We start from the raw sequence: 25,333 nt of genomic DNA, 5'->3' as shown, positions 1-25,333 counted from the left end.
ACTGTTTTTCTCTCTCACTAAATTGTAAACTTAAAAAGAAGAAAGGCCGGGCTCGGTGGCTCAGCCTGTAATCCCGTGCTTTGGGAGGCCGAGGTGAGTGGATTGCCTAAGCCCCCGGGTTCGAGACCTGCCTGGGCAACTTGGCGAGACCTCATCTCTACAATAAATAAAAAAATTAGCCGAGCGTGGTAGCTCGTGCCTATAGTTCCAGCTACTTGGAAGGCTGAGGTGGAAGGATCGCCAGAGCCCAGCAGGTCAAGACTGCGGCGACCGGGAGCATGCCACTGCACTCCAGTCTGGGCGACGGAGTGAGACTCCAACTCGGAAAAAAAGAAAAAAAAAAAAGGGAAAGATCTTGTCTATCTTGTCTACCACTATACCCCTAATCCCTAGAGCAGGTATACACAGTGGGTGCTCAGTAAATATCAATGGATGGAGGGTTGGATAGATACATGATCTTGCCTACCACTTCAGAAGGTAATTGGTAACTGCCAGGCAGAGTCTTTCCCAAACCCTTAATACTCTGCCCCTACCTATACATTTACTGTACTCTGTATCTGTTCTTTCCTATTTCCTGCCAGTCTCAGAAAATGAAGTAGCTCTCTTTCCTGTCCAAGGGCAGCTCCCACACCTTTTTTTTTTTCCTGCCTTCTGAAGCCTTGTTCCAGCACTTAACTCCTCTTCTAGTTATCTTCAGTCTCTTCTTTGGGCTGTATCCCTTCAAAATATCATGCTGAAATCTGTCCCATTTGGGAGGGGAAAAAAAAACCAGTTTTTATCCCCTCAGAGATATGAGCCTATTTCTTTCCTTCCCTTCACAGCCAAGTGTTTTGACAGTGTTTGTATGCCATTGGTCTCCAAACATTTTGCTCATATTCCTAATCGTAAAAAATTTTGAACATACCCTCCAATATATTTATTTATGTATAAATTATATGTGTACACTGTTAAACAGATATATGAAGTAGATCATGAAATTATGTACAAAAATAAACAATAAAAAAGAATAGCATAAAGTCTAAATTTTAAAATAAATTTTTAAAATTAACCTTCCACAAACTTTTTATTCTCAAATAGTAGAGACTTTTCTTTATGTTCTGCATACTTTTCCCCCCTCATATGTGATGGTAATGCACACTTAATATTTAAGTGGCTTGCTAATTGTATAGGTTTCAACTATCATTAGCTAATATCTCCAGGTACATTATATGCTTAAAGCAAAACTCATTAGTATTATAGTAGTTATAAATTCATATTTCATATAATTCCTAATTTTTTAAAAACTACTTGTCAGATCTTGTTGGTTTGTCCTTGGTTTTGCTCATGATAGCAAACAAAGGACTCTGTCATTTTCTTGTCCTTAGCTTGTGCTACTGTTTTAAGTATTATCTTCAATTTTGGTGTTTTTGTAGGAATTATTTTAAATAGTTTGTCTATTTTACAAGAATTAGTTCAGTTAAAACTGGGTAAAATATATAAACTCACTTACCTGGGCATATGTAAATTGTAATATGCCAGTGAAAAAACCAAATGAGGGACCAAGAAGGAATGCCATCACTGCTACCCCTTCCATGATGTGGCATTTCAACTCTTCCTCAAGATACTTTGCATATGTTGTGACATGGGGAGCATCTGATACATGGTTCAGGTGTTGGTACATGTGTAAAAGGTTGTAAAGTTTAATTTCTTTCAACTTCTTAGATAAAAACAAATAAAATGGAATTTTATTTTCTTTCTTCACCCAGTGGATCATTTTATATACCTCCAGGGTTGCATGTACCTCACTTTCTCACTTTTCAGATTACTGGTTTGGACTTTTTTTTTTTTTTTTTCCTGAGTCAGAGTCTCTCTCTGTCGCCCAGGCTGGAGTGCAGTAGCACACTCAACAGCCACCTCACCCTCGACCTGCTGGGCTCAGGCTATCCTTCCACATCAGTCTTTCAACTCAGTGAACCCCTGGACTCAGGCAGTGCTCTCGCCTCGGCCTCCCAAAGTGCTGGGATTACAGGCTTTAGCCACCACGCCCAGCCTGTACTTATGTTTACATGGCTGTAACCCTATTCATTCTTCAACCCACCATAACCAGGCTTCTGCATCTTCTTTGTCAGCAAAACTGTGGTGTAAGGTCATCAATAAGTTATCTTACCATAACATACAAGACTCTAATGCCCTCACCCCATTCTACACACATATACATAGACCTTTCTGGTCTTATTACCCACTAAGGCCCGTCTTTTAGAGGCCTTATCCTTTGCTTTAGGGTTAGGGACCTGTTTTCAGTTCCCCACAGATACCATAATCTCTCATTCCTCTATATGTTGCTGTTCCCTCCTATATTGTGTCTACTGTTCAAAAGCCCCTTAATAGTTGATATTTACTGTGTCCCAGGCAGAGTGGTCTGCATGCATTTTTTTCATTTAATACTCACATCAACCTAGTAAGTAAGTTTATTTCTCTTTATTTTAGAAATAGTATACCAGGACTTAGAAGAGGTAATAAATTTGTCTATGGTGCATGGTCAGTAAGAGGCAACCTAGAATTCAAACTCAGTGCTCTACAAATTATGTTATACTGACTTCCCTTAGGAAAGAAGTATATTTTGTTTATTTTTGTACACTGACACCTAGCTCAAGGCATAGTAAATATTTTTGGATGAGTTCTGAGCTAGTCTTAAAGAATGAAAATGGGCCGGGCTTGGTGGCTCAGCCTGTAATCCCAACACTTCGGGAGGCTGAGGTGAGTGGATTGCCTGAGCCCATGGGTTCGAGACCAGCCCCGACAACTTGGCGAAACCTCATCTCTGCAATAAAGCAAAACAATTACCCAGGCGTGGTAGCACGTGCCTGTAGTTCCGGCTACTTTGAAGGCCGAGGCGGAAGAAATGCTGAAGCCCAGCTGGTCAATGCTGGGGTGGCTGTGAGCATGCCACTGCTGTCCAGCCTGGGTGACAGAGTGAGACTCCAACTCAAAAAAAAAAAAAAAAAAATGAAAGTGTTCTCGGCAGGAGAAAACAAAGATAAATCCGGAAATGAGAATATGTCTATGGTACATTTAGAGAACAGTGACCAGGTCACCGTATGTTAAAAAAGTATTCAGTGAGCAGCATTCAGGGATCTTTCCATCTATAACGTATTCTAAAGTTTTCTTGACACTTACCCCCACCCACTGCTGTTCTAGTCCTCTGCTCTTGGCAGCAAAACTTCTCTACGTTTTGACTATTTGATTCCTCTACTATTCTTTTGACTCTAGTACACTGAGGCTATAGCCTTACTACTCCACCAGAGTGGCTATTGTTAAGGTCACTGGTGCCTTCTGTGTTGCTAAATCTAGTGGACATTTCTCAGTCGTCATCTTACTTGATCTGTCAGCATCATTTGACACAAGTGATCACTCCATTCTTAGGACACCACAATATCTTGGTTTTCCTCTTCTCTTACTAGTTGTCCATTCTTCCTCTGCTCCTCAGCTTCTGGATAACAGGGTACACCAGCCTCAGCCCTCAGTCTTTCAATCCACACTCACTCCTATTGACAGATGAATGGATAATGAAAATGTGGTGTGTGTGTGTTGTGTATACACACACATGTATATGTACACACAATTAATGGAACATTATTCAGCTTAATAAGAGAAGATCCTGTCACTTGTAACAACATGGATGGATCTGGAGGACATTGTGATAAGTGAAATGAACCAGACACAGAAGGGCATACTGTATTATTCATCTTTTATGAAGAATTTAAAATAATGAAGCTCATAGAACCAGATAGTAGAAAAGTGGTTATCTGGGGATGGGGGAGGCACAAGTGGGGAGGTGTCAGTCGAGGGATGCAAAGTTTCAGTTACGCAAGATGAATAAGTTTTGGAAACTTCCTGTTCAAGATATAGCCTCTAGTTAGCAATAGTGTATTGTATACTTAAAATTTGCTAAGGGCACAGATCTTATGTTATGTGCTCTTAACACAAATGAAAAAAAATCTAAAAACAAATTTTAAATAAAGAAGGCAAAAGAGAAAACTTTTAGAGATCTTAAAGATTTATTTAAATAGACTTCCAGCCTTGAAAAGAGATATGTGAGAGTATGTAATACAAAGAAGATACATTTGACCAGGAAGATTTATTAACAGCTATAGATCTACATGTGCCATTATTATGCTCTTCAGTGTCATTTGGTATTAAATTATATTTATATAAGTATACCAAATCCTAGCATTTCAGAATAGAGTGTACAGTTTTAGATTTTAGATTGCCTTCCATCTCACACAACTTTAATCAGAGCATTAAGGAGCTCTAAATAGGCCTTGCTTTTGAATCTGCATATCAGGAGGGGGCTGAGAGCATGAGTGCTAGGATGTCATGTCTTGGTGATTAATGATCTCTAGGAAGCTGAAAGGGGGAGAGTAATATACACAGTATTTCTACCCCCTGGAGTAGGAATGCAAACACCATTGTGCAGATCTGTGCATAGTCACTGACTTCCTGGTAGCTGGAGAATTTCATACACTCTTCTACCACAAATAAAACTGTCAGAGAAGTGACAGAGCTCAAAAAGCTGCCCTTCCTTACTTAAAAAGAATAGCTCAAACACAGTGAGCCAGAAAATTAATTTTGTAGTTGTTTGGGAACCCAGTTCAATAAGAAATGAGAAAACGGGAACTTTTCTTGAAAAGCCTAAAACCTCCAAATATTTGTTGAATTAAACTCTGCATTTGGTTTCTTAAATTTACTGAATTCCTGGACACTGCTTACTTTAAGTAATTTTACAAGGGAAGCATTCCTTTGTAATGAAATGGACTCATCTTAAACTTTTCATTCTGGTCTCTATGGTAGATTCAGGGATACTGTCGATAGACTCCAGAGCTTATTGCTTTATGCTTAGGGAAAAAATCCTAGCATTTCAGAATAGAGTGTACAGTTTTAGAAAGTAATTCTAATGTAGAGTTCTTTTTCCCTCTCTTTATCCCCAGTGAATCCATGGTATTTAGTAACAATTTCCAAATGCTTAAGTCAGAATTGAAACATTTAGAACTATAGATGATAAGGAACTACAGATGTTTGCAAAATAGTTTTAAAAGAAAGTTTGTAGGGAAAACATTGTATTTCAACCACATTTGAAATTTACAAATAATCAAAATCAGAGATTTTGTGTAATAGTAACAGCAGCAGTATTTGGTTTTAGTAAGGACAACCAAATAACTTGTATTTTATAGGAACTATTAATTCATAGGATTTATTAAATTATTTTTGCTCTTGTTTCACATTTTTTTGATGCCCTATATATTTCCACTTATTCTTCTACATTCTCTAACTTTCAAACTGATTCCATACCAATTTTATTTTTCCATAATATTAAAAAAAGGAAATATTCACTTTTGTGAAAATAGAACCATACTTTAGGGTAAAGGAGGAAAAAAAATATAATTTTTTTATTGCTGTTGTTTTTCTGTTTGTTTTGCTTTGTTTTTTAGGGTGTCACTATAATCTAAAGTAAAAGGAACTACTCTGGTCTAAATTAAGAGCATCAGATGGAGTAAGCCCTGAATTTGGTTTTCAAGTAGTTAGACTTTTAAATTGCATTTGCAAGAGTTTATTTTTAGTCAGGATGGGTTATTTTTAGATCTGCTTCTCTGTCACTAGGAAATGTAATGCCTGTCTTTCCATTGTTGTTTATCAGGAAGTTCCAAGGCACAGGCTTGTAAGATCCAGTTAACCTCAAACACCACCTCTCCTTTTAGATGAAAGAATATGAAATAATACATGGAGGAAAATATGTTCATTGAGGACATGTGTAATTTTGAAATTGTTAGTGTCATTTTAATCTCTTGTACACGAGCAACAGAGTTTTTAGGGAATGCCAAAAATATAAGGTTTGGGTTCCCCCTACTGGTGTGCATCCCAGGCTCATGGATTCATTAATATACAGCAGAAAGGCCTAGGGAATAGAGATTAGAAATAGTTATGTGGAGTTCATTTAAAGAGAACTGACGATGAGAGATGGAAAAAAAGTTCCATTTCCCTCTTCCTGCAAACGTCTTACAAAAATGGGATGATGTAAAAATTATTCTACATCTAGAAAGAACAAAACTTAATCCTAAATATTTGGTTTTTAAGTTGTTACCTCTGTGGTAAGCTGTTATATACAGTGCTTCTCAAATACTTTATGTTGTAATCTAAGGAATAATAAAACACCAGTGGATCCACAAAAAGATTTAAAACCCCAGGGAAGAAATGCGAAGCTAACATTGTTGTCATAATAAAATTAGAGAGCTGGCATTAAAGCTTACTAATTCCTATTTTAGCATTTCAGAAAGTGATGTGACATCATGTGGTTGTGTCTGTCCATTTAACATCTGTTTTTTTCTAATTTGCCATATATATTTGAAACAATTCTTTGTTTTCTCTCTCTCAGTAAGTGCCAAGTAATATTAATGGTTCATTTTGAAAAAGAAAAATTTTAATTGACTCAGAAAGTCACTTCTGAACTTATTATATTTGTGTTTTAGAGGACTCTTCATTCAAATTAACATATTTTGCTTTTATTGCTTTTCAGCAATGCAGTCAACCTTTTAAGCAATGTTCCAGTCTCTTGTTTGGATGTTCTCATTTGTCCATTAACTCATGAAGAAACATCCCAAGAGGCAACGACTCTAGATGAACTGGCCAGTGATAAAACTGCTGAGAAGGAAACAGTTTTGAAAAACAATACCATGGTATACAACGGTATGAATATGGAGGCCATTCATGTTTTACTCAGTTTTATGGAGAAGAGAATAGACAAGGTAAGACTGATAAAAATGGAAGTCTTGAGAGGATGCTTCCAAAGAACATAAATGTGCTATACATACAAACACACTTCACAGAGCATGAATTTTTAAATCTAAACCTTTTTATAGCTGACATGTTGCTTAATTATTTGTACTTTGGAAACCATTTTTTTACAATATATTATAAATTGCTGAGACCAAGTGCATGTATTTGCTTAATGCTGAAAATTGTGTTCATGCAACACCAAAATTGTGATAAATGTCTGAAAACAGTGGGAAAATGTATTATGTTCCATGTAGGTACCTTGTAAGTCCTAGAAGAAAAGTTATCCTCCAAAAAACTTGATAAAAACTCTTCATAATAAAAGACATCTTTAAAAAAAGGCATTTTCAGTTTTTCCATTTGTTGTGAGCTGGTTATGTTCTCTGGTCTGTCACTCGCTTTGTCAGGTAACTATATTAAAAGACAGCAAGGTAGCATAAGTGGGTCACCAAAACTTTGCCTCATTTAAACTTAATTGGCTGAGTCAATGGGAAACCTAGAAAAATGTAGGAAAATCCAGGAAGGATAAAAACAGGCAGTAATAAACATGAAGATAACTGATAAAATGGAGGTATTGTTGGGATAAGTGCTGCTAAGGATAATTTTTAAAGTAGTTGTAAGCTTTGGTAACATAAGATGTAACACACACACACACACACACACACTCAAGATGTACCACATGGACACGTGGGCGAGCGCACACACACAAAGTATCAGTATGCTCAGTTACATGGAGTAAGAAAATAATACTGTTACAAACTAAACTAATGTAGTATGCATGTTTTTTTTTTATAGGGAAGCAGCTATAGAGAGGGTCTAACTCCAGTTCTCAGCTTATTAACTGAATGTTCCCGAGCCCATCGAAACATCAGAAAATTTCTCAAAGATCAGGTAACTGCTTAATGCATATTACTTCTCAAAGTTAATCTTTTTATATGTTTTTTTAAACATAGAATTAATGAATTAAATTCTTTCACAGTGATTTTTTTCAAAAAATCAGAAACTCAGAAAAGTTAATTTTAATTTTCTAAATCTTCCTAATCAAGAAACAAATGGTTGTGTATTTTTTGAGTCATTCATTAATTTATTCAAAAAATGTTACTGAGTTCTACTAGTGCTGTGTTCTGAGCATTGGATGATAGGTGAAGTCTTTGCCCTTGTGACATTTACCTTATGGGGGGACAAAAAGTAAACAAATAAATATGTAATAAAATAGCAGGTAGTGATAAGCGTTCTGAAGAAAGATAAAGCAGGAGAAGAGAAAAGGAGAGACGTAAGGGAATAAGTGAGGGCCTCTATGAGGAGATGATGTTTGAGCAGAAAGTTGGAGAAGTTAGAGTATCTCTGAGAATATATGAATAAGTAATGTACCAGAGAGAACAAGTTCAAAATCCCTGAGATGAGAGGATGCTTTAATATGTTTCAGAAAAAGCAAGAAAGCCATTGTAACTAACCCAACAGTATACAAGGGGGAGAGTGGTAGATGAAGTAAGAGAGGTATAAAGAGACAGGTATATAAGGTTGTATAGGACTTTTTATTCTCTTCTAAGTGAGATGAGAAGACATTGGAGTATTTTGGGTGATGTGACCTCATTCATGCTTAAAGACACTCCAGCTACTATTTATAGGCTAGACTATGGTGGAGTATGAGTGGATGCAAGGAGGACCGCCCAAAAGAGAACTGATGATGAAGGCTTGGAGTAGGATGGTGACAGAGTTTATACATTGGGATATGTTATCAATATGTTAAATATTTAAATGTGTTTTAAAAGTAGCTCACAGAACTTCCTGATAGATTGGGATGTGGGCTGGGAAAGAAAAAGAAAAAATAATCAAGGATGATTTTTAAACTTTTATATTATATCTTAAACTCTAAGACTTTAATAGCATCCTCCAAAACCCCAGTTTCAAGCACCTTCTCTTTGTACCCTCAAGCCAGCATTCTTTCATCCTCATAAGGATTGTCAGTCTTTATTATTTTTTTCCACTGTTCTTCACTCACTTCATGTCTTCTCTCCTAGAATTCCACCTGTAGTTCACTGTAGTTCTCTACTATAATCATTCCTTTCCATACATCTTAGACCAGTACCTTGTGTCCTCCCTCAGTCATTCTTACCTGGCGTAACCCAACCAACTGGTTAAATCCAACCTTTCTACCTACTCTGGGCCTCCACTGAGCACACGAACATAATAAGAGAAAATAACACAGCCATTTTGACTGAGGGTCAGTCTACTTTAAATTTAAGAGCACCAAACCCAAGCGGTTTCCAACCTCCAAGATGACTACTTCATAACTCTTTTTTCTTCAGACCTCTAATGCTTACTCCTCTCTACTCACTCTCACTTGGTGACCTTGTTTCCTATTTCACTAAAAAATAAGAAAAAACTTTTTTCTTCCACCACCGAATCCACTGTCTGTCTGCATGTGCACTGCCATATCCTTTGTCTCCCCCTCTGTCACAATAGGTGAATCATTCCTGCTTCTGTCTGTGACCAGCCTTTGCTCTGGATTTCTTTCCCTCTTACCTTCTTATGAACTTTGCCCTTGCATTTATTTCCTCTCTCTTCTTATTTTAGTCATTTGAAAAAATGTACTGGATAATTTCTTTCAGCACCCAAATATGCCTTCCATCTTTTTTTTTTTTTTTTTTTTTCTAAAGATGTAGGGTACAATTCAGGGTTAAGTATACAAATGATCATTGTACAGGTAAAGTTTAGGCCTCACTTTGGTCTCCGCATCGCCTGGTTTGATATCAGGTACGCTTACTGATGAAGTGTGCCCCCCCTGCTCCCTCCCCTGGCAACTTCCCACTACTGCCAATCCCTTTCTTACAGTATTATGAAAACTGTTCAGGGTCCACTTATGAGTGAGAACATGTGGTACTCAGTTCTTTGTTTCTATGATAGATCACTGAGTATTACAGACTCTAAATCCATCCAGATTACTGCGAAGTTCATAATTTTGTCTTTCTTTATGGTTGCATAATATTCCATCGTATATATGTACCACATTTTTAAAATCCAGCCTACTTTTGATGGGCAGCACAGTTGGCTCCATGTTTTTGCTATTGTGAGTAGTGCTACAATAAACATGCGTGCACAGGTATCTTTTTTTATAAAATGACTTGAGTTCTTGCAGATATATTCCCAGGATGGAGACTGCTGAGTTATATGGGAGTCGATTTTTAGATCTTTTAGGAATTGCCACACTGTTTTCCCATGCCTTCCATCTTAAAAGCAAAATCATCTTCCCTTAATCCCGCTTCCCAAGCTGTCTTCCCATTTCTCTGCTCCTCCCTTATGTAGCATTCTTCAGAAGTTCTTTCTCTACCCAACCTCTTCTTTTTACTCTTCTTTGACTCTCTCCTGAACCTTCTATAATTAGGCTTTCATGCTTTTAACCCCACTGCAAAGGTGTTTATCAAAGTCACCAAATCAATATTGCCAAAGCTAATAGTTCTCAAATCCCTTTTTTTTTTTTTAAATTCCCTGATAGCATTTGTTGGCAACTATTCCCTCCTCCTGAAATACTTTCTTCATTTGGTTTCTAGGACACAATAAAGAACCTCTTCTTTGATGATTTTCCTCCTCTTCCCAACCCTAAATGTTTGAGTGCCCGAAGGCAATACTGTCTTGTCTCTATCCCCACTCCCTTGGTGATCTCATTCAGGAGCCATGGTTTTGAAAACCATCTCTATGCTGATTACTCTCAAACTTATATCTTGCATCCTGACCCATCCCCGAAGTTCCAGACTTGCACGCATATAATGAACTGCATACTCATCTCCTTCCCTTGAATGTATAGTAGATATCTTAAGTTTAACATACCTTAAACTAACATGATTTCCATCTCCCTAGCCTATTTCTTCCCCTTTTTTCCACATTCTTTTTTGTTTTGTTTTGTTTTAAGTTGGAGTCTCACTCTGTCACCCAGACTGGAGTACAGTGGCTGCTCCTGGCCACTACAGCCTCAACTTGCTGTGATCTGGTGATCCTTCTACCTCAGCCTTCCAAGTAACTGTAACTACTGGCGGACGCTACCACGCCTGGCTAATTTTTTTGATTTATTGTAGAGATGAGGTCTTGCCAAGTTGCCTAAGCGGGTCTCGAACCTGTGGGCTCAGGCAATCCACTCACCTCAACCTCCCAAAGCGCTGGGATTACAGGCTAAGCCGTCGAGCCCGGCTCTTTTTTCCGCATTCTAATACATGGTACTACTATTCACTTCATTGTTCATTTATCACTGTATAGAATTTTTTATTAATAAATATACCTGGTTCCTTTTTTCCCTTTTGATTTATACCAAGATTTAGTAAGTGCCCTACTATATGTAGGACATACTAATAGCGCTGAAAAGGAGAGATTAGAAAGCAGGGACTCTATCTTTGAGGAGTTTGCACTCTATTGAAAGAAGAGAGATACCATAAAAACATGAATAATCATTTAAGCAAGATTAATTAATTAATGAATTATGGTCATTTCCATGTTTGATTACTTTAAGATATTTTCCCTTAACTAGGAGGACTTGGTGAAGAATAATACTTTGTTTTCTGTATTTCTGCTTTTTTACATAGGGGTTCCAAGTCCAACTAAATTGTTTAGATTTTGCTATCTCTAACCAGGGCAGCCAGAAAAACCTATTTATCAAATAGCTTCTTTGTATGAAGGGCTTGGGCCACATATTGTATAGATACAAAAGATTATGAGACCCACTCTCTGTCTTCAAGAAACACTACAGTATAGGTAAGGAAATGAAACATGACAGCTAAAAAGATAACTAAAGATAGAAGGCTAATACAGAAATCAACTTTCCTTCTGAGGAGGATGTACTGTAGACTATGATGATCAAGAAAAGCAGAACTTAAAGTAACAGGTAACAGGTGATTAACTTTGATAATAGTGTAAATGGAACGTGATTAATTATTATGCCCTGTAGTAAATACCTGGTTTAATCCAACTCATGCATACTCAAAAGAAATTGGTCTTCAGTATTTTGTATTTGGGCAGGTAGAAAAGAATATAGGCTGGGTGTGGTAGTTCATGCCAGCAATTCCAGCACTTTGAGAGGCCAAGACAGGAGGATCACTTGAGTCCAAGAGTTCAAGAATAGCCTGGGCAACATATAGTGAGACCCTGTCTCTACAAAAGTGTTTTTTTAAAAAGGAAAAACAGATGGTAGAAATTACTGACCCATGTTGCCTAAATCTGGAGATGCTTGCTTATAGAAGCAATGAGTATTCAATGGTTTTGAAAAAGAGGCTGGACAAGATTTGTCAAAGAAAAAAATTATTGGAGAGTAGTATTTGGGGGGAACACATATGCAGTTTGTGTGGGAGTGGTATGTAACAATAATAACATGTCTAAAAAACCCGTTTTGAACAGGCACAGTGGCTCACACTTGTAATCCCAACACTTTGGGAAGCCAAGACAGGAGGATTGCTTGAGCCCAGGAGTTCGATACCAGCCTGGGCAACATAGTAAGACCTTGTCTTTAAAAAAAAAACATTTTTTTTTTTAGTTAGCTGGACATGGTGGCACACACCTGTAGCTTCAGCTGCTCAGGAGGCTGAGATGAAAGGATCTCCTGAGCCCAGGGGATCGAGGTTGCAGTGAGCCATAATACTCTAGCCTGGGTGACAGAATGGGACCCCACCAAAAAACATAAAAACAAAAAAACTTGTTTTAAAGAAACTAAAACATAGCTAAGAAAATTTTTACATGATAACTTCGTTAATAGATTCTGAACTCTGGGTGCTGTAGACGTGTACTAAATCACTTGTTATGTTTCATTCTTTTAGCAAAGGGAGATGAACTTGATATGGTTGGCCCAAACAAATAATACAGGGGTTTTTTTGTTTGTTTGAGCAAAAAATCTCACTGTCACTCACACTGGAGTATAGTGGCATGATCATAGCTCACCACAGCCTCATCTACTGGACTCAAGCAGTCCTTCTGCCTCAGCCTTCTGAGTAGCTGGGACTATGGGCACGTGCCACTATTCCTGGCTAATTTTTTTTTTTTTTTTTTTTAGTTTTTTTTTATAGAGACACGGTCTCACTATATTGCCTAGGGTGTTCTCAAATTCCTGGACTCAAGTAATCCTCCTGCTTTGGCCTCCTAAAGTGCTGGGATAATAAGCATAAGCCACCGTGCCCAACCAATAATAAGGGTTGATTATGCAATTTGTACCTAGCATTGTGCTCTGCCTAGCCAGAGCTATTGAAATATGGATTCTATAAACACATTGAGTAGATTACTTGATTTTCTAAGATTTAATATCCATTTTCGTTTGTAGCTATATCTCCAGTGCCTCTGATACCTCCTGATACATGATAGGCACTGAATATAGAAAGAGAGAAACGGAAGGAAGAAAGTCAGTTGAATGGATTAAATAAAATTATACATAAAGGGCCTGGCATATAATTGGTACACAGCAAATTATTATTGGACTTTGTGTCTGTCCTCATTTCCTAGCATAGCACCTAGCTTATCGGATGCACTTAATAAAAGTTACTTGAATTCATTCATTTTTCCTTCAATCAGTAAATAGTTATTGAGTAGTTATTGAACACCTGTAATATGCCAGACACTGGGAAGAGAGCAATAAACAAAACAAAGAAATTCCTGTTCTGGTAGAACTTAGTCTTGGGGAAGGAAGCAGAGAAATTACACACTAAGTCAGGTGGCGATAAGTGCTGTGAGGAAGATTATAGCAGAGTAAGGAAGTGGGAGTGCTAAAAAAGAGAATGCTGAAGGTCAGTGATATTGGGTAATCAGAGAATGTCTTCTGTAAGAGACACTGGGACAGAGACCTGAAGGTAGTAAAGCAGAGAGCTTTACTCTCTATAAGTTTACTCTTTGTAAGTTTCTAGAAAAGGAGTTTCTAGGCAAAGGGAAAAACAAATGCAAAGGACTTGAGGCAGATCAGTGTGGCTATAATAGCATAAACAAGGACAACAGCAGAATTGAAGTCAGGGGAGTAGCAGAAAGGCAGGTTATGTGGAACCCTGTAAGGGAGTTATGAGGAACTTGCCTTTTACTCCGAGATGAGAAGCTATGGGAACTGGAGGACTTTGAGGAGTGACAAGATCTGACTTTCAAAGGATCATGTTAGCCACTATGTAGAGACTACATCATAGAGTGAACAGGATGGAAGCAGCCACCACTTGAGAGGCTGTGGCATTAGTCCAGGTGAGAAGTACTGGTAGCTTGAACTTGGTAATACTAGAGAAAGTAGTGAGAAGTGGTTGGATTGTGGCTATATTTCAAAGGTAGAGCTGACATAATTTGCTGATGGATGGATATGGGATATGAAAGAGGAGACAGGGATACTTACAAGGTTTTTATACTAAGCAATCGGAAGAATAGACTTACTTTTAATGAGATGGAGAACTGCAGGAGGAGCAGGTTTGGTGTAAACATAAAGAGTCTTGACATGGTAAATTTGAGAGGTCTGTAAAAGTCAGGAGGTCAGAAGCACAGAGTAGAATAGTGGTTACTAGGCTGGGGGGGGGGAATGGGGAGTTATTCAATGGCTATAAAATTTCAGTGACAAAATGATTACATTCTAGAGATCTGCTGTATAGCATTGTAACTGTAGTTAACAATACTGTATTGTACACATACAAATTTCAGAGGATTTTAAAAAAAGAAATGCAGAATCATGGGGTCTACCAAGACTTATTGAATTAGAATCTGCATTTTAACAGAATCTGCAAGTGTTTGAAATGCACATTATAGTCTGAGAAGCACTAACAAGTTAGCAAAAGGACTACATGCCACTTTAATTGCTCTGTAATCAGTGTGTAAGTAATGTGGTGACAGCATAGTTAATATTGTATTATATTGAATATTCTCTATATAGATTCATCATAGATATAATCATCTTAAAAATAAAAGTGAGGTGGGTTTTTTTTGTTTGTTTTTGTTTTTGAGTCAGAGTATCATTCTGTTGCCTAGTGTACAGTGGAATGATCACGGATCACCACAGGCTCAAACTCCTGGGCTCAAGTGATCTCCTGCCTCATCTTCCTGAGTAGCTGGTACTACAGGCATGCACCACCACGCCCAGCTAATTTATTTTTTGTAGAGATGAGGTCTTGCTATGTTTCCTAGGCTGTGCTCAAACTCCTGAGCTCAAGCAGTCCTCCTGCCTTGGCCTCCCAAAGTACCAGGATTGCAGGTGTGAGAACAGTACTTGGCTGAAAGTAAATCCATTTAAAAATAATTTCTGCCCTTATTTTAATCTATTACTTCTCCTAGACCTTTGTAAAATCCTAGAGTACACTTTTTTTCAGTGATTAAAAAAAATGTTTGGAGATCAGGAAAGAAATCAACTTTGGAGATATAATTTAGGAAATCATCAGGATGCAGAGACTATATAAAGCCATAAAACTGGATGAAATAACAAATAGAGTGAGTGAAAATCATGAAGAAAAGTTGGTGAAGAACTCAACCCTTGACGATTCCGTCATTTACAAAACAGGAAAAGAGAACTGGCAAAAGAGGCTGAGACAAACCATCCAGTGGCATAGGAGGAGAACCAGGCCAGATGTGTTTGGATGGAAGGATGTGTGAGTGAGTGAGTGGACTAACAAACTAAGCAAATTCCATCAGCCCTCTGTGGATCAGTCTATACAACAGGGATGAGGGTGATATTACTAACTCCTTTGCAAGGTAACTGTGAGGATTATAAATAATGTGTGTATATGATCTGTTGCAGCAATTAGCATGTAGAAAGTGCTCGATAATGAATAGTAGTCGCTTTTTTATTATAAAAATTAAACAATTAGAGAACATAAATATAGTTGGGGTTTTTTTTAGTAAATACAAATTGAGTATCCCTAATCCAGAAATCCAAAATGCTCAAAAATCTGAAACTTCTTAAGCACTGACATGATGCTCAGAGGAAATACTCATTTTGGAGCATTTCAGATTTTGGATTTTAGGATTAGGGATACTCAACCGGTAAGCAGATATAATGGAAATATTTCGAAATAAAAAAAATAAAGAAATCTAAAGCATTTCTCCTCCCAAGCATTTTGGATAAGGGATACTTGACCCATACTGAAAATGCTACAAGACTTAAGAGAAGGTAAAAATCAGTATGACTCTCAGTATTGAGGAAACCGTCATGGAAGAAAGAGAAAGTTGACCTAGTCTTTAAAATGGATTTGATAGAGGCAGGTTGAGGCATACCAGGTGCTGAGATGAGTAAAAACACAGAAATTCATGTGAGGATAGCATGGTGGTACAGTGAAGAGATGTTTCTGTTCAAATGAAACCTTATTACAGGCATGAAATAATTTGAGGTCTGTTTTTGTTATTTAGTTTAGTTTTATTTTATTTTACTTGGAAACTAACCTATATCTATATATATATATTTTTTTTTTTTTTTCCTAATTTTCCGCTCTTACAAAAGTAAGCCCAGTAGATAGTGTAAGACTGGCCAGTTGCATTGTACCATCCTCACTTACTCTAGTAACCTCAATTGATGATGGTTTTTGCATTTGTGCCATCAGGTTTTACCACCGTTGAGGGATGTGACAAATCGACCTGAAGTTGGCTCAACTGTGAGAAATAAGCTGGTGCGCCTCATGACACATGTTGACCTTGGAGTCAAGCAAATTGCTGCTGAATTCCTTTTTGTCCTTTGCAAAGAGAGAGGTAGGTTAAACTCTCTTTGCCTCTGCTTTTTATCTTTCAGAGGGAATTTAAGAAATTTAGTTAGTAGTGTTAGTAGTGGCTATCTCATTCCAATCTTTCCAGATTTACTATCTATTCTATTAGAGGGACTGAGGAGATATAGAAATTAATAATTTAACAACATTTTTATATACTTCTGAACTCATTGAAACATGCGGAGACAGATACATTACCAAACACATTTAAACTTTGCCTTCTGTATCCTTAACTGAGACTTCTTAAGCTTGATGGGACAGGACCTAGAGCCATTATGAAAAGTCTTGCTTCAGTAATTCAGACACTACTGTTTTAATAACCAGCACAGGCCTTGTTAGTTCCTCTGTTTAATTCCTATTGGAATTAAAACTATAAGAATTTTGAGCTGGGCTCGGTGGCTCAACCTGTAAAGCCGGGCTCAGTAATCCCGCGCCTTTGGGAGGCTGAGGTGAGTGGATTGCCTGAGCCCGCAGGTTCGAGACCCGCCTGGGCAACTTGGCAAGACCTCATCTCTACAATAAATTAAAAAAAAAAAATTAGCCGGGCATGGTAGCATGCGCCTGTAGTTCCAGCTACTTGGAAGGCTGAGGTGGAAGGATCGCCGGAGCTCAGCAGGTCGAGGCTGCGGTGGCCAGGAGCGGCCACTGCACTCCAGTCTGGGCAACAGATTCCAACTCGAAAAAAAAAGAATTTTGGTTTCTTTACTAATTTCAATAAATAGTTATTGAATGTGAGCTATATACTGAGTAGAAATAAAAAATGCATAATGCCCTTTAGATAAGTGTAAGATAGTAGTAGAAATTTTAAAATAACCATACTACAATGTAATAAATGCTACTCTATAAGTATATATAAAGTGATTGTCTACTGAAATAGATCCCATTAAAAATATTTTTCTAAAGTTGTATGAATTATTTACTCTGCAAGAGGCAAGTTTTCCATAAAATAAAAGGAACTTTGACTAAATAATTCAGAAATTCTCACCTATTTTTTTTCTTCTTCTACTTTATACATGTTCTAGTATAAAATCCCATCTAAGCAAATTTTATATTTCACTTTTTTAAAGTACCTCAATTTTATAAGAGATAATTTAGAATGGAAAAGTTTAGACACTTCCCTTAAAATCTTAAGTCAGTTGTATTCTTAAATTTCATTTCTGACTTACTGAGCCAGTCACTTAAATTCCTGTTAAGGTGGTAGGTCAATAATATAATTTGATCATTATCATAATGGTGACAATAAACATAGCTATTAGGAATTGAGAGGTATCATGTGCCTGATAGTCTATGTATAATCTCATTTTATTTTCATAAGGACCTACTAAGCTAAATATTATTATTATTTCAGATTTATAAATGAAGCAGCCTGGCACTTGTGAACCTTTCAGTAACTTATCCAAGGTTACATAGTTGCTTAAGGCAGGAGCCTGAATTTGAGTCCTGTCTTCTTTTCATTCTGCCATATTTCCTCAATAATTTGTCATCTATTATCATACACTAGTATATTTAGCATCTGTTATTTTAGACAATTTACTTCTTCTTTCATAACTTTCAAAAAAGGGTTGATTTAGCATCTTGGAACTAAGTAGTTAGCATAGCACCTTGCATATACTTATCTGTAAACAATGGCTTGATTTAATTGAATTAATTTTTTTGAAATCAGAAATGAGCCGTTTTTTATAGTGTAATTATGTATGTATATGCATAAATCTAAACCATACATGCATGTATCTATTCATTTTAAAAGGTTTGTCAAAACATACACCAAAATATTATTCATTGTTACTTCTAAGTAGTAAGATTACTGGTGATTTTTTTAAAGTTCTCTATATCTTATAATTTTTCTACAATGAATATGTATTTATTGTATACCTTTTTAAATGTTTTAAAATGGAAAAATATCAAGTTTATTTATTGTGTAATTATATATCTAAAGACATATATCTAAATTTAGACTTATATATCTAAATTTAATCACCTTACTGATGAGAGAGTATCATAGCAAATATGGTATATACATTTATAAGTGAATTTCGTTAAACTTTTTTTCTTTGAAATGGATAGCTTTGCTCCTCTTGAGCCCAGTATTTGAAGTTTTATAGTTCTAACTTTAAGCCCAATGCTAACCCACATAAGCAAATATTTTTTAATTGACCTTCCTCAAGTTTATATAAAATCATGTTTTTCCCTCCAGTTTGATAATAAGTTTAGTAGATGTGTTCTTCTGAAGTAAAAAATTCATTCATTCAACAAATATTATTTGAACTAGACCTTGAGATTACAGAGTGGTATGAGATAAACTAGGCTTCTGCCCTCATGTTATTTCTTTCTTATGTAAGGGTCACAGACTCCAATGCCTATAGCAATCAGACGGGTAATAAAAGTAAGCCAAGTAGACTAGATGTAAGATGACAAATGAAAACGAACACTTGGCTTATTGTTGGGGAGATAGCAGGTTGGGCGGAAGGCCATGGGACTATGGGATATATGAGATACTGTACAGAAGATATTACTGCTTTTTAACACCAGCTGATTGTTACCATAAAGGAACACGTACCCTGTGTTAGCAAATGTTCCGAGTTTTCAGGAGAAGCTAGAACACTGAATTTTTATATAAAATCTCTCAGTTGTTAAATGTTGTCAACGAATTCAAATTTAAACCCTTCTGGCCAAAAAAGTCTCTCTCCAGTCTACATTCAACTTAAAAGTCATCAGATGATGGAATTTGGGTTTGGAGGTAAACTATCAAAATAAAATAAATTTCAAATAATTTATTAGAGTGGCTGAACTGTCCTCTAAAGGATATGCAAAGCTAGGTTTGAAAGTGAAGGTACCTTGATCAAGACTGAAAGGTCAGACCACTAAGGAGAGATAACAAGCAGCAAATTGGGTTAGGAACATAGAGACTACATTAGGAAGGGCAACTGAAATGAGGTGAGATAGGCCAAAATTTTATGTAAGACTAGGCCCAAAAAGAACCATCAAAGTGTCTTAAATACCCAACTGTGCCAGGCACATCTGGATCCCAGCTGGTAGTGGCCCATAGGTTAACTTGTACTCAAGTTCTATTGAGCCCTGACATAAACTATTGTTATCTCTTTGAAAATTGTGTACTTTTTACAGGGGGCCTAAAGATAGGTCTTACATTTTTTTAACCAAAATAAAATGATTTGTAAAATAATCTCCTGCCTTGGTAGGGGTTCCCCAATATTTTAACATATTCATTAATTCCCATTATGCTCCGGGCATTGTGGTATAGGGGCTGAATTACAGAGATAAGTTAGGACTGAACTTCCTCAGCCCTGCACTTTTCCATTCAGTCTCAGAGGACTAAGAGTCTCTTTAGCTCAAGGTTCAGCAATCTCGCGTTCCTGTTGATCTTTTCTCTTCCTGTCTTCGCAGAAGCCTTGCTCCATCAGTTTTTACCCTCTATTCTTTAGTTTTTTCAACTCTCTCTATGTACTTTCCTCAACTTTTACATACGTATACATACTCATATCACTTTCTTGCATATCTTAGAATCTTGAAAGACAGTCTGTTTTTCTCCTCAGTATTCTTACTATCCACTCAGTCTTCAACTTGCTTTCCCCTACCATTCAGTGAGGCTGTCCACTACCATTCCCTACCCCCGAGATTCCACTGAAAATGCCCTCAGTAAGGTAACAAATTACCTAATTTTCAAAAGCAATGGGTGTGCTACCACATACTCCTAGATGTCCTTTGACCTCTCTGTTCTTTTCAGTCTCATTTGTTAACTCCTGTCCTTTTCCATATTTAATTGCCGATGTTCCCTAAAGTTACTTTGTGATCCCATTCTCACTTTTTATTGCTCCTTGAGTAATCTCATCTTCTTCTTGGGCTTCTGTTTACTGAATAGATTCCCAAATCTATGTACTTCCAACCCCAACCTTTTCCTGAACTTCAGTCATGTTTACCCACCTGCTTACTGGACACCTCCTCCTGAGTTTTTCACCGGTACCTAAAATTTATGTCTAAAGCCAAATTCATTATTTTTATTCCCATTGCCCTTCAACCTTTTCTTTATACTTTGATTACTTTCTCTGTGAAAGGTACTATTGTCTATTTAGTTGCTAAAACCAGAAATTTAGGTGTTACCCAAGATTCCTTCTTTACCTGTAGAACTAATAATAGCATATAGATTTCGCCTCCTAAATATCTCCTTTATTTCCCTTCATTCTGGTCTCACACCACTACCTTAGTACAGACTCTTAAAATTATTTTCTTGAACTATTAATAAACTAGTCATATTTGATTCAGTTTGTCTTCCACATGGCTAACAGAGGGATTGTTCTAAAACACAAATGTAATCTTGCCATTCCCTGCATGTAAAATTTCCAATGGTTCTCTATTTTGCCTTTATGTTAAAATCCAAATTTTACTTCTGTGGTTTATCTCCATAGTGTATTTTAAATCTTACTCCCCTGTTACACTTCGTGTTTAATCATATTAAATTCTTTATTCTTGTCTGCTCATACTGTACCATTTCTTGGCATGCTTCCATGGCTTGGCAGATAACATTCCTTTAGCATGGGATATCCTTCTGTGTCTTTGTTACCATAGTAAACTTTACTTATTTCTGAAGACCGGCTTAAGCATCATTTATGTGAAGACTTCTCTGACTATCCCAGGCAGATTTATTCTCTCCTTTGTGCCATTTTAACTTCTGTTTCTAATACTTTCAGCCTTTGTTATGTTGTAACTTTTTATTCATTCAGCTTCCATTCTAGACATTGAGTTTCTTTAGGTGAGAAATATGTCTTATCTTTGAATGTTCAGTGTTTAACAGATTGCAGGTACCCCATCAATGTTTAATAAAAGCGAAAATTTTTGTGCTCTCTATAACTTCAGTCTGGTTAATATACTATCTTATATGTTCAGTACACTATGGTAAGTGCCCTAAGAGAGGAATGTGCCAGGTAATATGGCATCCTGGAAAAGGGAATGATTTGGGGGTGTAGGGAAGGTCAGAGATAGTCTTCACAAAAGAGAACAGAGAAATAGGAAATATTCTTGCATGTCCAGAAGAGTGACTAGCTCAAGGGTGAGGAATCCCCAAGGAGACAACTTTGGAAAAGAAGGCAGAGGGCAGAAAATGAGGCTTTCAGGCCCTGTTTTGGAATTTGAACATAGCTTTTAAAGGGAAGCATTAGAGGTTTTCTTCAGGAAAGTCATAAAGTCATATTTTTTATTTACAAAGACACCTAGGCAGTTGTGTAGAATGAGAAATGGAGAGGCATAAAACTGGAAATAAGGACACCAGAGAAAGCTACTAGTTTGGACATCTAAATGTGACAATATTTGACTGAAAGGAAGAGGATTTACACAGAGAATGAGGAATGGTCTCTGGGTAGAATCCAGTTTTGCCATTCTGGCTTCTTGGTGAAAGAGAAAAAATGTTTTGCTTTTGTGAGAAAGTATAGTAAAACCCACATTCATGTACCCTACCAGTGAGGTTCTCACTACACAGTGCTGCTGGTCACAGCGCCCTCTAGCATCCTGAGAAAACAATGGTGAGATATTTCTTGCAACTTGGACTCAATGCTGAAATGTTTCATTTTGGCAACATTTTCACATAATTGCATGAATAATTAGTATGACAAAGAACAAATATGTTTGTGTGTTTTCTTTTGTTTTTTTTAAGGACTGCCCAGAAAATATTTTCTTTGCTGTAACAACTCACCTTAGCATCCAAGTACAGTCAGTTTTCCTTTTACTGCTTTCCCAATATCAAATAGGATATTATATGGTGTATTTGACAACAGACTAAATAGTAGCTGGAAACACTCCTTTAGTACTTCTCACTATGAAGATTTTGTATTTCACTTGTCTCTCCTTCTCTACCCTCAGTTTTGGGTATTTTATCCTATTAACAGAAGTTCATGTGTTTTTAACTATTGGCTATAGCCTTTATCTACTTTGAAGGCCAAGAATGTCTTAGGTCATCTTTGTAACCCACATTGTCACAGAGTTGGCACATAATGTTTGTTCCAGTGTAAGAGCAGTAGACATTATTTTTATAAAAGTGCCAGAGATTTTTTACAGTTAAATGACTTCCAGAGAGATTTTCTACATAAGAAAGCAGTTATTTATTATTCTCTTTACTTCTGTTTAACTGCTTTGGCCTTTCATGAACTATGTATTCTTAAACTCTTTATTTTTGCCATTTTGTGTCTTTTCTTACTGTTGTTATTGTAAGTATATTCATTTAGACCATTTATTCTTATAATATCCATTTAAACCTCCAAATGAATATTTCTTTTCTAGAACCACTAAACATCCTTATTTGTTTAAAAAATATTTTATGAATAATGCTTGCAGTGATAGTATCACCTACTATCTGTAAGCTATATTGTGTGGATTTAGATCTGTGATTCTGTGTCTTCAGTGGCTTTGTGCCTGACCATGTCATTAAGGTAATGTCTGATTCTCTGTGAATATTAAGGATATCTGCATACACTGAACATTCATTTCTTCTAATAACTTGTTGAGGATTCCTTGATTTATCTAAACTACTGCATTTGGAGAGGCATTGATAGTAAGAGGGTGCATATCACATTTATTCAGAGAGCTTTTCAAATTACACCATCATCATTTCTCATTAAATTCTAATATGATTCTACCTAGCACCCCTTTGAGAATTGTTACCAGAGAGACCTGAGTTACCAGTAGGTTTTAAGATTGAAAATGACTAGTTTAAACCTCATTTAACCTACTCAAATTAGCCCATGTTTCTTTCTGTACAGATTTCACCAGTTTGCTCTATTCATGGAAAGCAAAGCTTCCTTTTATTTATCTCCAAGCTACCTATTTTCACTGTCATTGAATGTACCCTCTAGGCCAAGTCTTTGAAAATTTAACAATGTTCATCTTATCCATGCCCTGTATGATTTTATACTCTGATCACATATATCCCCTTTCTTACCCATGTATTACCCTACCCACCATCCCTTTTAGGTCCCCCAAGATCTTTTTTTTTTTTTTGAGTTGGAGTCTCACTCTGTCGCCCCTACTGGAATGCAGTGGCTGCTCCCGGTCACCCCAGCCTCGACCTGCTGGGCTCCGGCGATCCTTCCGCCTCAGCCTTCCGAGTAGCTGGAACTACAGGCACACGCTACCACACCCGGCTAATTTTTTTTTTTTTTTTATTGTAGAGATGAGGTCTCGCCAAGTTACCCAGGCGGGTCTCGAACCCGCAGGCTCAGGCAATCCACTCACAACCTCCCAAAGGCGCGGGATTACAGGCTGAGCCACCGAGCCCGGCTCCCAAAATCATTTTAATTGCCCTTCTCTTAATCCTCTCCAGCCTTATTTTGTCTTTCTTAAGGCAAATGATATGAATTACAATAGTATTTCAGACATAGTTTTTACTGTGGCTTTTTACATGGATAAGATGATGTTTTACATCAGTGTTTCCTAGAGCTGTCTTTAAGATCATATTTTCTTAAGTAAATTTTGCTATTGTAATCTTTTAATTAAATATTCTAATATTTATCTTGAAATTGGACCTGAAGAACAGTAAGTACTCCTAAATATACCTGCCAAATATTATTTAGTATCCTCTTAAAGATGTTTAGAAATCACCCCAAAAAGTTGCTACAGCATAGAATTCCCTTGCAAAAGTTTTATGTGTCTACTTATCTTAGAGAGACATTACCTCACTCGTTGACAGGATAGGATAACACTTACAGAGGACCTGCACCAAATGCTTCATTGGGCTGTTTTTTGTTTGTTTTGTGTGTGTGTGTGTGTGTGTGTGTGTGTGTGTGTGTGTGTGTGTGTCTAAATGATCTTTTTACCCAATATTAACAGGGAAAAAGAATGAGTGTTCACTTTGTGCTCATATTTTTCCTAAGCATTTTGCATGTATTAATTTGTGAAGTAGGTAGTTATTATTCCATTTCTACAGATGAGAAAGCTAGGGTACAACTGTAAAATATCTCACTCAAGGTTAACTAGCTAATAATTGATAGAGCTATTATTGAAATCCAGCCAGTCCAGCTCCTGGGCCTACCTTCTTAATGGGCTTCGTATGCTTACACATTATTGCTGACTTTTAAGTTATTCAACTCTGTTTGCTGATATCCCTTAAGTTTTCTTATACCCTTTTCCTCCAATTCCTGCAAAGGATAAAACAAAGATTTTATGCTACATGCCATTTTGGTAAGATCTCAATCTGACTTTCACTGTCTCTAGTTTCTTATTATTTCTCCAAAACTGGATTCTTATTTTTTAAATTAGTTAGTTAATTAACTTTTTGAGTCAATATCTCTGTCTCCCAGGCTGCCAAGTATTGCTTGCCACTGGCATGATCATAGCTCACTTCAGTCTCAACTTCCTAGACTCAAGCAATCCTTCCACCTCAGCCTCTCAGATAACTGGGACTAGTCGTGAGCCACCACATCCAGCTAATTTTTTTTCATTTTTGAAGGGACAAGGTCTCGCTGTATTGCCTAGGCTGGTCTTGAACTCCTAAGCTCAAGCAGTCCTCTTGCCTCGGCCTCCCAAAATGCTGAGATTTCAGGCATGAAACTGAATTTTTTAAAAGTAAGGTTTGAGATCAGAAACTTAAAACATGACCCCTTACCATGGACCTGGTAGTCACAGAGGCCCCGCTGCTGCCACAGAGTATATTCAGAATAGCTCTGTTAGAATTTCTGATATCTAAAAAAGGCTCTCAGAGTACATAGGAGAATTTGTAGATAGTTCAGAATAACCACTACCACACTTTGAAAACCCCTCACTTTAAAGGTTTACTGTCATGGCATGTATCTCCAACCTTCCTATGTTGGGGAGTAACTGGTGTCGATGATGAACACCCAAGGACT

At 37.0% G+C, this 25,333-nt stretch overlaps 1 protein-coding gene across 15 annotated transcripts in view; it reads left to right on the top strand.

The window, feature by feature from the left end:
- The window catches only part of RIC8B (RIC8 guanine nucleotide exchange factor B), a 119,208-nt gene that overhangs the window by 61,990 nt on the left and 31,885 nt on the right, over positions 1-25,333 (top strand). For all 15 annotated transcript variants that reach the window (XR_002481696.1, XR_002481693.1, XR_002481695.1 and 12 more), the window contains 3 exons: positions 6,551-6,779; positions 7,603-7,698; positions 16,329-16,473. Coding sequence is in view for 11 of the 15 variants with exons in the window: in XM_008053575.2 (XP_008051766.1) it covers positions 6,551-6,779; positions 7,603-7,698; positions 16,329-16,473 (470 nt within the window). In the remaining 4 variants the exon portion in view is untranslated. The remainder of the gene's footprint in view (positions 1-6,550; positions 6,780-7,602; positions 7,699-16,328; positions 16,474-25,333) is intronic.

The sequence above is a fragment of the Carlito syrichta genome, unplaced genomic scaffold, assembly GCF_000164805.1.
Source record: "Carlito syrichta isolate Samal-C Ts95f unplaced genomic scaffold, Tarsius_syrichta-2.0.1 Scaffold288311, whole genome shotgun sequence".
Classification (NCBI taxonomy): Eukaryota; Metazoa; Chordata; class Mammalia; order Primates; family Tarsiidae; genus Carlito; species Carlito syrichta.
The sequence above is the reverse complement of the archived record's forward strand: the minus strand, read 5'-3'. Positions and strand labels throughout refer to the sequence as shown.